Raw genomic sequence first — 13,170 nt, 5'->3', positions numbered from 1 at the left:
GTGTTTTTTTTTTTTTAAGTTTTAAGCTAAAGTAACAGATACTGCAAACCACTTATCTGTTGTTGTATCAAATTACTTATCTCTAGGCAATGGTCCCCTGCTTTTATTTTATTTAGTTTTATTTCAAACCCACAATGGAGAATACAGCTTCTCTTTTGAAATTTGTGATTTAAAAAAGTTTCTAAGCCCAATAATAATAATAATAATAATAATAATAAAGCATTAAAATGACACTCCTCTGTGTGCCTTTTGATCATATCTTTAGAATATGTAAATGGTCTCTCCATAACATTTTTGTGACATGCCAAACTGACCTCAACTCTCCTGCCTACAATTTGTGTGTATTATTGTCAGTGCTGTAACGGACATAATCTGTTACTGTTAATTTACTGTTGTTGGAGCACTAGTGTGATGTTTTGGGTCATGTGTAGTTTCATCAAGAGCCACTTGAGGGTGCTATTGCCAGATGGTAACCTATATAAACACACCTACCATAGAGGAAGAGGGTTCGTTTGGTAGAGGGAAATCCATTGTTTGGTTAACCTCATGCTACCTACTGAATTTTGTTGATGGTCCTTTGTTGAGAACCTTGAGTTTCTGCTCAACTGTAAGTATGGATGATGTGATGTATGGATGATGTTGTACTTATTTCATTGATGTTAAGATGTGCTTTCTTTTTAGAAAGGACTTTTTGTTCACATGTTCTGTTATGAACATTGAGCAGAGGAATGGACCGTAAAGCCAAGTGGAAACTCCATTGGCAGTGAGACTACACCACATGGACAGTATCGGGGTACAGGGAACAAACATTGCACTGGCTACTGTGATGTAGGATGTGACTTTTTCTCACATTGGTGGATAGTTGGATCACAATCATTGCATCGCACTCAAAATTGACCTTGTGGAGTATATGTTCATCGTCATCGTCATCATCAGCATCATCAATAACCTCTCAAAGGACTGAACATATCAGAGTTAAGTTTACTTCATTGAATGGCTTCATTGTTAAAGAGATGGAGATCTTGAGAGTGCTTTGTAATCTGTTTATTGAGAGTTTGGCACATGGATTTAGCACAGTGGTGTAAATAAAAGAGGTTTAATGTTATTTTGTTTGTGAGGATATTTCTTAATCAGTACAGGTTCAAAGATTTCTGTTGAACCCCTCAGAGTAACAGCTTTAAAAGAAATGAGGTGTTACACAGTGGCGCCCGAACAGGGACTCTACATTAAACTTTATGGAGTCTTTTGTTAAAAAAAAAAAAATATATATATATATATTTTTGACTGTACTGATTGATCCTCACAAGCAGGTAATATAAACTAGCGTCCACTATGACAGAGGGTACAACGATCACAGATTTCTCAGGTGAAGCTTTTGCTCAGCACAGAGATTCTGTAGTTAATCTCATTGAATCCTTAAGTGAGTTATACATAGACTCTGAGGAAGAGAAAGAATTCCATGATGTAGCCACTGATCAGTGTGCTCCTGATGACGTGCCATTACCTCCTCCTCCACTTGAGTTTCATGAGGAACGATTGCAATTTGACAATGAAGAAACTTCCCAGCGCATGAGTAGCATTGAGGAGCACCTTGCTGATCTTGAACATCGTGTTAGTGGACTGGTTACCATGGAAGCTATGGATGCAAAGTTTCAAGCATGTGAAGACAGACTTAACTATTGTGTGCAGAGAGAGGTGGATCGCGTTAAGCAGTTGTTCCTTTCACAAATCGACGATTTGGGTCAAAGTATGGTGGATTGCTTAAAGAGACGAGACCGGCAATTAGAGCAACAATTTAAGACCATCAGACCTCTTATTTCTACTCCCATGCACTCCAGTGCTTCCACTACTCCTAAAGAGTCCCAATCCCTATCCAAGTCTGACCCGGTTACACAAAACCGTTCAAAGCAAGTAACATATTTTTCCTCATCTACTATTCCTCCAGTTAAAATTGAACTGCCTACCTTCAGTAATCTTGATGCAGAAGATCCAATTGAGTTCATTGATCGCTTTGAAGAATATAAGGAGCTGAGACCATTGTATGCGGAAGAGCTATTAGCATCATTATCTGTGAGTCTGAAAGGTACTGCTAAGAGCTGGTGGAGAGCGGAGAAACACAAAATAAAAAATTGGTCTTCTTTCAAAGAAAAGTTCCTTTTTTCCTTTTTAAATGAAGATCATAAAGAAGTTGCTGCCCAAAAGTTAGCAAACTATCGTCAAGGGGTAAATGAGAATATTAGAGATTTTGTTTTCAATTACAGAGCACTGTGCCTGAAGAATAATTCTGAGATGTCTGAAAGTGAGATAGTTCAAGCGACTTTAAGAAATTGCAACCCTCGATTGGCTTCGTTGTTAAGGGGAACAGTGAAGACCGTTGACGATCTTGTCCGACTCGGTACTCAGATAGAGAAGGATTGGATTGAGAGTAAAAAGAGATGGCATCAAGGAAAAGAAGAGGAACAGAGGAAGAAATCATCTGGTGAAAGAGGGCAACAAAGTCACCTCATGCTCGTTGATCCTACTCTCAACTCGCAATGTAATAATGTCCTGCAAAGTCCAATCATTTTAAATCACTCATACTTTAATGCTGTAATTGACACTGGAAACACCTTCTCTTTGATACAGAGGAAAGTTTGGCAGAGGTTGAGAAGAGATGATGAGTATCTGACCAAAAGTACTCAAACTTTCATGCTTGCTAATGGTCAGAGTCAGAGAACTCAAGGAAAGGTTCTCTGGGATTGCGAGATATATGGAGTGAAGCTTGCTGTAACATTCTACGTTATGGATGATGTAGACTTGGCAGTTCCTGTCATCCTGGGACTGGATTTCCTAAGGGAAGCCAAAGTAACCATTGATTTTAATTCATCGCGTGTTTACCTGCCTGTTTCCCAGTCACCCTATACCAGTCCCAATACCAGTCACCCTATTCGTTTTAATGAACTTCAGGAGAATGCTGCCATCCAGTTTTATGCTGCACAAAATGATGTGGAATTGATCTCAAAAGAGGAAGGCCTTAAGCTCATTGATCAAGCAGTGGAAAATTCTCATGCCTCCATCAAGGTAAAGAATCAGTTGAAATCTCTGATGTATGATTGGTCATCTGTTTGCACTCATAAGTTAGGACGTACTAACTGCATCAAACATGAAATAAAAACGACTGATGAACTTCCCTTAAGAAAGAGACCTTATCGAGTCTCAAAAGTCAAGAGTGATTTTATTGAAGAACAAATCAAGGAACTGCTGCAACAGAATATTATTAGACCTTCCACGTCTCCATGGGCCTCACCTGTTGTGGTAGTGGATAAGAAGGATGGGGAATCGCGTTTATGCATTGACTATCGTGGTCTTAATTCTAAAACTCACCTCGACGCATATCCAATGCCCCAAATTACAGATATACTAGATTCTTTGCAAGGAGCCAAGGTATTTAGCACTTTGGACTTGAAGAGTGGCTACTGGCAGGTGGAGATGGATGCTGCAAGTGTGGAGAAGACTGCATTTGTAACCGCTTCAGGGTTATATGAATTTTTGTGTCTTCCCTTTGGACTTAAAAATGCAGCTGCCTCTTTCCAGCGTTTAATGGAACAAGTTCTCAGAGACCACAAAAACAGGTGTTGTATGGTATACATAGATGACATCATTGTCTACTCACCAGACGTTCAAACACATTTGCAAGATCTTAAACAAGTTTTCAACAGTCTGCACACTGCTGGTCTCACTCTTAATCTCAAGAAGTGCAAGTTCATCTGTTCATCCTTGGATTACTTGGGTCACACCATCACTGCTGATGGAGTCAAAGTGAATTCTGACAAGGTTGATGCGATCAAATCATTCCCTACACCAACTTCCCTGAAAGAATTACAACGATTCCTAGGTCTTGCGGCTTGGTATCACCGTTTCATCTCAGATTTCTCTACGAAAGCAGCACCCTTACATGCACTTAAGAAAAAAGGAGCTAAATGGATGTGGACAGATGAGTGCCAGAGTTCGTTTGAACTTCTCAAAGATGATCTGACTAAAGCCCCTGTGTTAAACACACCTGATTTTGATTCTTCTTTTAAAGTGCAAACAGACGCAAGCAACATTGGTTTGGGAGCAGTGTTGACACAAGAATGTGATGGACAAGAGAAAGTGATTGCGTATGCATCTAGATTGCTTAGGGGAGCTGAGAGATCATATTCTACATCAGAGAAAGAATGCCTAGCGGTAGTTTGGGCTGTAGAGAAGTGGCATCATTATCTTGAGGGCAGAGCATTTGAAGTAATCACGGACCATGCTTCCTTGGTTTGGCTTTTCCAACACCCAAAACCTTCATCTAGGTTGGAAAGATGGACTATCAGACTTCAAGGCTATCACTTTAAAGTACGATATAGAAAAGGACAATGTAATGTGGTACCCGATGTTTTGTCAAGGAGATATACCATTGAATCAACGGCCATTCTGATGCACACACCAGCAAAACTTGTTCTTAATCCTATCACTTGTGAGCTGCCAATGGACTTGTCCCAGATTACTGATGCACAGAACAAAGATTCAGAGTGTCAAGAAATTATGGTAAGAGTCAGAAACCAAAATACCACTGATCTTATGAGGACTCACTATGTTTTGAGAAATGATGTTCTATTCAGGAGTGTCCCGATCTCTAAAGGAGGTCAAAGATTCCAGATTGTGGTACCTGCGGATTTGAAGGAATCATTTTTAACTTATGCCCATGACAGCCCCCTCAGTGGACATTTAGGCACATTTAAAACTCTGATGAGGCTTTTAGATTTTGCTTATTGGCCTTCCATACGTAATGACGTGTGGCAACACTGTAAGCAGTGTGGAAAATGTCAACAGCATAAGTCTACAAATTTGAAGCCAGCAGGAGGTCTTCAAAGTGTACCTATTGTTGAGCCCGGATACATGCTCGGAATGGACATTATGGGACCATTCCCACGGAGTACCCGTCAGAATGAATATCTTCTAGTAGTGGTAGACTACTTCTCTAAGTGGGTAGAGGTTTTCCCTATGAGATCTGCCAAATCTAACAACATCATTCGTATTCTTATCGAAGAGATATTTACAAGGTGGGGAACACCAGCCTTTATTGTTTCTGATAGAGGCACTCAATTCACCTCAAAACTCCTGGATCAGTTGTGCAAGCAGTGGCAAGTAACCCAAAAACTCACAACGGCTTATCATCCACAATCAAACCTGACTGAGCGTATTAATCGAAATCTAAAAACTATGATTGCATCATATGTTGACAATAATCATCGTACTTGGGATCAATGGATCTGTGAGTTTAGATTTGCTTTGAATACAGCATGGCATGAAAGCATAGGATTTTCACCCGCAGAAGTTGCCTTGGGACGTCAATTGAAAGGTCCGCTACAAAGAGCTCTACAAAATCCACCAGATCCAGATCAACCGAGCTACAGTACCATCGAGCGACAGAAACAACTGTATGAAGCTGTTAGAGATAATGTTGAGAGAGCACAAGCCAAACAGAGGAAGTACTACAACCTCAAGAGAAGAACCCAAGACTTCCAGGAGGGTGATCTAGTTTGGGTGCGTACTCATCCTTTATCTAGTGCAGATGATGGTTTCATGGCTAAAATTGCCCCAAAATGGCGAGGGCCAGCTAAAGTAGTCAAAAAGCTAGGTCCAGTAAATTATAGGGTGACAATGTTGTCTGATCCTACCCAGATTGACAGTTACCATACCCAAAACTTAAAAATTTGCCATGTGTCAAATTTTAACACTGAAGGGCGGGGTATGTAACGGACATAATCTGTTACTGTTAATTTACTGTTGTTGGAGCACTAGTGTGATGTTTTGGGTCATGTGTAGTTTCATCAAGAGCCACTTGAGGGTGCTATTGCCAGATGGTAACCTATATAAACACACCTACCATAGAGGAAGAGGGTTCGTTTGGTAGAGGGAAATCCATTGTTTGGTTAACCTCATGCTACCTACTGAATTTTGTTGATGGTCCTTTGTTGAGAACCTTGAGTTTCTGCTCAACTGTAAGTATGGATGATGTGATGTATGGATGATGTTGTACTTATTTCATTGATGTTAAGATGTGCTTTCTTTTTAGAAAGGACTTTTTGTTCACATGTTCTGTTATGAACATTGAGCAGAGGAATGGACCGTAAAGCCAAGTGGAAACTCCATTGGCAGTGAGACTACACCACATGGACAGTATCGGGGTACAGGGAACAAACATTGCACTGGCTACTGTGATGTAGGATGTGACTTTTTCTCACATTGGTGGATAGTTGGATCACAATCATTGCATCGCACTCAAAATTGACCTTGTGGAGTATATGTTCATCGTCATCGTCATCATCAGCATCATCAATAACCTCTCAAAGGACTGAACATATCAGAGTTAAGTTTACTTCATTGAATGGCTTCATTGTTAAAGAGATGGAGATCTTGAGAGTGCTTTGTAATCTGTTTATTGAGAGTTTGGCACATGGATTTAGCACAGTGGTGTAAATAAAAGAGGTTTAATGTTATTTTGTTTGTGAGGATATTTCTTAATCAGTACAGGTTCAAAGATTTCTGTTGAACCCCTCAGAGTAACAGCTTTAAAAGAAATGAGGTGTTACAGTGCCAAGGGAAAGAGATGGAGAAGGAGAAACGGAAAGAGAGGGGGAAGGAGAAAGGGAAAGAGAGGGAGATGGAGAAAGGGAAAGAGAGGGAGATGGAGAAGGAGAAAGGGAAAGGGAGAGCATGCAGGAAGTACCAGGTGAGGAAACAACAACAACAATAAATTGACATAGTGAATAGTGGCAAGCAAAACAGTAACTTATTGGCATTAAGTAGCATTTACTATATTACATTTACTTTTTGTAACATTATTTTACACCTCATTTTTTCATAATAAAGGAGGAGGAAAACAACAGGGAGAGTCCATAAGGGATGTGAGGGAACTGACTAGAGAAAGAAATTAAGAGACAGAGGGAGTGCGACATAGAGACCAAGCCAATGCAGCAGAGCCAGAAGAGAGCTGTTCAGACTTAGAGGATAAGGACACTGGTCCTAAACAGTTAAAGCTGTCTCATTACCCTCACACTCAGTTTGGCACACAAAAAAGAGCATTTTAAGAACAGTGGTTCAAAAGTTTCAGATGGGTGGAATACTCAGCTAGACAAAATGCCGCTTTCTGCTTTCCTTGTAGGGTATTTGGCAAAAATGTCAGAAAGGATGCACTTGTTAGTGATGGAGTTACTTAGCAAGTTTCAAAGACATGAAACAACACAGTCACATAAGGACAGTATGGTTTGTTGGAACAGTTACAAAGCAAGCCTGTCAAAAGGGAATGTTGTAGAGCAGATAGAGGCAGCAAGTACCACTGAAATTATGGAAAGAAGGCAGTACCTAGAGCGTATTATGGCAGTAACCTGCTTCTTGGGGAAGCAAGGCATAGCATTCAGAGGCCATGATGAAACAGATGAGAGTCACAACAAAGGCAATTTCCTATGGAATGCCAAAGCTGACTAAATTAAAAATAAATAAATGCATAAATAAATATACGAAGAAATGTAAAAAAGCAAAAATACATAAATAAATACATAAATAAACAAAGAAATGTAAAAAAGTGCATATAAATTAGTATTTATACTTTTATTTCCATATTTATGTATAATTGTATTTTTCCACACATTTATTTATTTATACATTTATTCATTTATTTATTTCAAATTTTATTTATTTCCACATTTATTTCAGTATTTATGTTTTTATGTCTACATTTCTTTATTTTCACATTTATTTATTTCTATATTTATTTATTTCCACATTTCATCATTTCCACATTTATTTATTCCAACATTTCTTTCTCCGTATGTTAATGAGGGGGGCGTGTTTTAACTCAGACATGAGCAATCGATCTCATAGTGGCAGTGCTGAAGCTTTGAGGCCACAGTGACACCTTGTGGAATGTGACCAAACGAAACGCAAGAGCTGTGTGGGCAATATCACATTTTAAGTCGTGTATATCACCCTAACTGTATGTAGGGTAGGCTATATAGGGTTAACACATGAATATGATAGCTGACAGCTTTGCTTTTGGCTTGTGATTATTGACGATGAGACTCGCACCCCAGCGCAGGAGAGAAACCAGCGCACATTTCACTGACTCCCACACTGCGCAAGCATATTGATCAATGAGTTTGAAACGTCCGCGGTTACATTCGCGTTTCCTAACTTTAACAGGTGATAATTCAAATGCTTAAAACGCAACCCTTTAGATGCTGCTCTTAGATAGATATTGATTAATCACAAGTCATCAATTTTGAATTATTCTTAAATCAAACAAAAGTGGCTCACTTAAACGCAGTGAGCCACGCATCTCACGCCATGCATTGGAGCACAGAAGCATCCTGCTCTTTCAAAGAGCACCGGTCGTGCCCGTGGTCGTGGTGATATTTCCCCCTGTAAATTGATTTTATATCAACCCAAACCTTATTAATAGGTAGGCTAGGCTGTACATCATCATGTCGAGTTCTTATATTAATCGATAAACTACTCAGTTATAATAATAATTAGGCACATGGCTGTTATCAGTAAAATCAAATTAACAAAAGTCATTAAAAGTCAAAATCTTAATACAGAATGCATGCATTCTGTATTAAGATTTTGACTTTTAATGACTTTTTGATTTTAATTTGAGCGTGGCTGCCCGCGTTTGATTTTAGAATAATTCAAAATGTAGGCTATGTCTTGTCTTGTGATTAATCAGTATCTGAGCAGCATCGATGGGTTTTGTTTTAAACATTTGATTTGTCATCTGTTATGCATACGAAATTAGGAAACGCGGATGGAAACCGCGTATTGAGTGTTTCAAACTCATTGATCAATATGCTTGCGTGGGAGTCAGTGAACTGTGCGCTGGTGTGCGAGTCTCATCGACAATAAACGCAAGCTATCAGCCCTATCCACCACGTTTAGGCCTACATTGTTATTAATAGTGGATACTTTCATGAGCTTTCATGTCCAAGTATCTGTTAACCCTATATAGCCTATACAGTTAGGGTGAAATACATGACTTAAAATGTGATATTGCCTGCACAGCTCTTGCGGTTCGTTTGGTCACACACCACAAGGTGTCACTGTGGCCTCAAAGCTTCAGAACTGCCACTCTGAACTCGATTGCTAAAGTCTGAGTTAAAGCACGCCCCCCTCATTAACATACGGAGAAAGAAATGTTGGAATAAATAAATGTGGAAATGATGAAATGTGGAAATAAATAAATATAGAAATAAATAAATGTGAAAATAAAGAAATGTAGACATAAAAACATAAATACTGAAATAAATGTGGAAATAAATTAAAGTTGAAATAAATAAATGAATAAATGTATAAATAAATAAATAAATGTGTGGAAAAATACAATTATACATAAATATGGAAATAAAAGTATAAATACTCATTTATATGCACTTTTTTACATTTCTTTGTATATTTATTTATGTATTTATTTATGTATTTTTGCTTTTTTACATTTCTTCGTATATTTATTTATGTATTTCTTTATTTTTTAATTTAGTCAGCAATGGCATTCCATATATTGATCATTAAATCAGAATTTTGTTGAATTTCGTGAGTGGTTTTCAAGGAAATGCCGATGTTTCATCCGTCCCGCGTTTCAATTGTCTTGTCTCTCCCCTATTACTGCTGATAAATACCTACTTGCTTTTTTAAACCAGTGTAGTTTTGCATCTTGTGTTGATGCTGTACATATGCCAAGTAATTGAGATTTATGTACATTATTTTGTAGAACTATGTACATTATAATCTGTTTCTATTTCAGTTGAACCTTTTTGTTGTTGTTTTTTTGTTGTTGACAGAATCACTTGACGTCAACGTGTAGAACTGATTAAATTGAAGCTTCAATGTAAATGTAGCAATGGGGTTGCTGCCCATTTCAAACCAAAGGGAAGCAAAACATATTTGGCCTCAATATCAGAAAGCTTGCACAGTTTAACCTCTGCAGCAAGCTCACAAGCTGTGTAGATGCCAATATCTGTGGAGATAATTGGCTCTGTGTACAGTGGCGCCAGATCCAGAAACCTTCTCAGCAGAATGAAAGTTTCTTCTGTGGTGGTGTCATGCAAAATGTTCTCAACCAAGCCAAGTTCTCCACCAATCATCACACAGTTGTCTCCTGTCCTACATTTTATTGTAGCATTTTTAAGTGTGACCCTTTTGTATTGCAGTCTTGATGCACCGTCTTGCACTGTTGGGCCATCTGAGTGATTTCCACCGAGTTTGACTTCATCTGGTTGGTGCGTGGACTTGTTCTGTGTGGACTGTGTCTCAATAACACGTATCATTTGCTGGAGAATGTGTTGTGGTTTTCTGACCTTTCTTTTTAGCTGGCCCAGAAAGTTTTCGAAGCAAAATGCAGACACACAGTCCAAGGGACCAAACCTCCTCACATCATCTGCCAGATGACACAGAGAGTGGACATTGTAGACCATCTCCTCAACCCCATACAAGGTCCTGAACTGTTCAAGGAAGTACCTAATCAGGTTATCTGCATAATTGCAGTAATGGGCACACAGGGTTGGAGAAAGCATCAAATAGATGCTGATGGACAGTGAAAGGAAGTTGTTGTAAAGTGAAGTTGGGAGAACATCTTTCAGTACTACTGGACCAGTGTACAGGAGAAACTGCCTAAACTCTGTAGCTTTCCAACGATCCAATTCCGAGAGTGACCTTGGCTTTCGTGCGAACTCAGAAGGCATGTGCTTTGACATCCCTACAAGTTTTTCTGAGATAGCTTTTATCGTATGGGAGCTCTCTCTGTATTTTAGGTTGCCTTTGGTCCAAAAGTTGAGCATCTTCCTGGTCACTCCTAGACAAACAACATGCATATAGTCCAGCACAAATTGTGTGACCATTCCCAAACGTAATGTAGTGAGGATTGAGTGACCTCTGTGATGATTTTCATCACGAAGTTCAGCAAATGACTCATCTGTTCTGCGAGTGGCATGTGTCTCAGGAAACGTCATTTTTCGTCCCACATAGGATCCCTCCTGCGTGCAGCGATCACAACCACTATAGCCTCCATGTCCCTTTGTTTGCTTTAAGAATGATCGTGCTGGAGCATCGCAAATAAAGCAGTCCAGGGACAGATGAAACATCTTTTCATCAACAGTGAAACCTTGTTCTAGTGTGGAAACCTCCTCAGCAAGGTCTTGAAGGTATTGGTTTGGACTGTGTGGTTTGCTGTTTCCACAAAAGACACCTATAACAAATGGATCCTTTTCAAAGGGAAATTTCCCTAAAATTGGCCAAAGTTGCTTCTGAGAGCTTTTAAATAATGGCAGTCCATCTACATTCACTTGCAATTTGATTGTGTCAGTTTGTGACAGCAATCCATCTCTCTTTTGGAGCAAATGTTCCAATATTCCAAAATGGACATATTCCCCACCATCAATTGTTTTCACCTTATGTGAATGTGATGTTTTAATTAGAGTTCTTGTACATTTTGGGAGCGAGGGGATGTATTTATTTAAAAATTTAAGTAGGCTGTCTGCTGCATTTTGTGTTACGCCAGACTCTACAACCCATTGACGCAGTTCATCTGGCAAGTCATCAATGTTGCCAGTGTCAGGTGTGTCACTGAAAAAATCTTCTGGCTCACTGAAGTTGCTATTACAATCAGTGAATTGGTCATCATCATCATCATCATCATCAATGATACTGTCATTGTCAAGGTCAATGTTGTTGTCTGTGTTCTCACAGATCATGTCTTCATCACATTACTATTAGCACATTTTTAAAGAGATGAAGTCTATAGTACTATTTTTTTTTACATTAGATTGAGCAGAAGTTTAAGAAATCGCTTGTAAAACATTTTTTATGGGTCTCCATTATTTTTAATGACAAACAACAGCCTGAGTAAATTTTTAATGTACTGACAAATGACAACACAGTTTAATAAAACAAGTTTACTAAAAAAGTTGTGTGGCTTTTGTAATTAAATATTTTTACTTTGTTATATCCAAATATTGAAGACATTGGTCAAGTTTCCAGACGTTTAGACATAAAATGAAGGGACGAGTGTTTTTCCCACAATATACATTATTTTATTTGTATTAAGAAACATATTTAGTGCTGTATGAAGAATACAACAGTCATTTTATTTGCAACACTGCAAGCAAAATAAGATAATAATAACATCAGTAAACAAGCTCGGAAGTGTCCGCAAACTTGGTACTGTGACTTGACTTGATCCTTATCAGAAACTGCCTTTTTTGTTGAGACTTGATGGAATGTGTTTGACCTATTGCAAGTGTGACTGGTCCCACTTTATATTAAGTGGCTTTAAGTACTACGTACTTACATTGAAAAATAAGTACAATGTACTTGTGCTCATGTTGTATTGTAAAATACTTTTTTGCTGCTATTGAAGTGTGATCTTGGTAAGGTTAGGGACAGGTGTGGTGGTATGGGTAGGTTTAAGGGTAGGTTAAAGTGTAAGGGATGGGTCAGCTGTGTAATTACAGATGTAATTACATAAATTAGTTACAGCTGTAATTACATGCTGGTATTTTAAAAATATAAGTACAATGTAAAAACATGTATGTACACAAGTCCATTGTATCAAATTATTTGTTTCAATGAAAGTACATAGTAAAGCCACTTAATATAAAGTGGGACCGTGACTCTGCCGATTTTGTTCCTCATAACCGGTATTAAATCGTGGCAAGTATTTCAAATATTTGAAGCTTAAAAATCAGTACATCAAAAACAACAACAAAAACCCAACAAAAAAACAATATGATTTGTTGCTAATTTATGGCTATTTTACCCACATATTGTTAAATTACTTTAAAGGGATACTCCACTTTAAAATGAAAATTCTGTCATCATATATTTACCCTCACATTATTTCAAACCTGTAAGAATTTTTTCTGCTAAACAGAAAGGAAGATATTTAGAAGAATGTCAGTAAACAAACAGAGTTTATGGCCCCATTGACTTTTTTTCCTACTATGGACTTTTTTTCCTACTAATGTCAAACTATCTGTTTACTGACATTCTTCTAAATATCTTCCTTTCAGTTCAGCAGGAGAGATAAATTCTTACAGATTTAAAACAACATGAGGGTATAAGTATATGATGACAGAATTTTCACTTTAAAGTGGAGGATCCCTTTAAACC

The 13,170-nt window shown here is 38.2% G+C and overlaps 1 protein-coding gene and 2 long non-coding RNA genes across 3 annotated transcripts; 2 read left to right on the top strand and 1 right to left on the bottom strand.

Annotated features, from left to right (window-relative positions):
• Positions 1-362: 362 nt before the first annotated feature.
• Positions 363-1,105, top strand: LOC120478358 (uncharacterized). The gene is made up of 2 exons (XR_005622700.2): positions 363-607; positions 682-1,105. It is a non-coding gene; the product is annotated as an uncharacterized LOC120478358 (long non-coding RNA).
• A 1,899-nt stretch (positions 1,106-3,004) lies between these two features.
• LOC148997167 (uncharacterized) lies at positions 3,005-6,509 on the top strand. Its single transcript, XR_016146023.1, has 2 exons — positions 3,005-6,011; positions 6,086-6,509. It is a non-coding gene; the product is annotated as an uncharacterized LOC148997167 (long non-coding RNA).
• A 3,378-nt stretch (positions 6,510-9,887) lies between these two features.
• Positions 9,888-11,753, bottom strand: LOC148997166 (uncharacterized). Its single transcript, XM_089119480.1, has 2 exons — positions 11,556-11,753; positions 9,888-11,387 (listed from the first exon to the last, which is right to left on the bottom strand). The coding sequence occupies exons 1-2, from the start codon at positions 11,751-11,753 to the stop codon at positions 9,888-9,890; spliced, it is 1,698 nt and encodes a 565-aa protein (XP_088975606.1).
• Between the last annotated feature and the right edge of the window lie 1,417 nt (positions 11,754-13,170).

This window comes from Pimephales promelas, chromosome 2, assembly GCF_988280905.1.
Source record: "Pimephales promelas chromosome 2, fPimPro1.hap1.1, whole genome shotgun sequence".
Lineage (NCBI taxonomy): Eukaryota > Metazoa > Chordata > Actinopteri > Cypriniformes > Leuciscidae > Pimephales > Pimephales promelas.
Note: the sequence above shows the minus strand (reverse complement) of the source record. Positions and strands in the feature narration are given on the sequence as shown.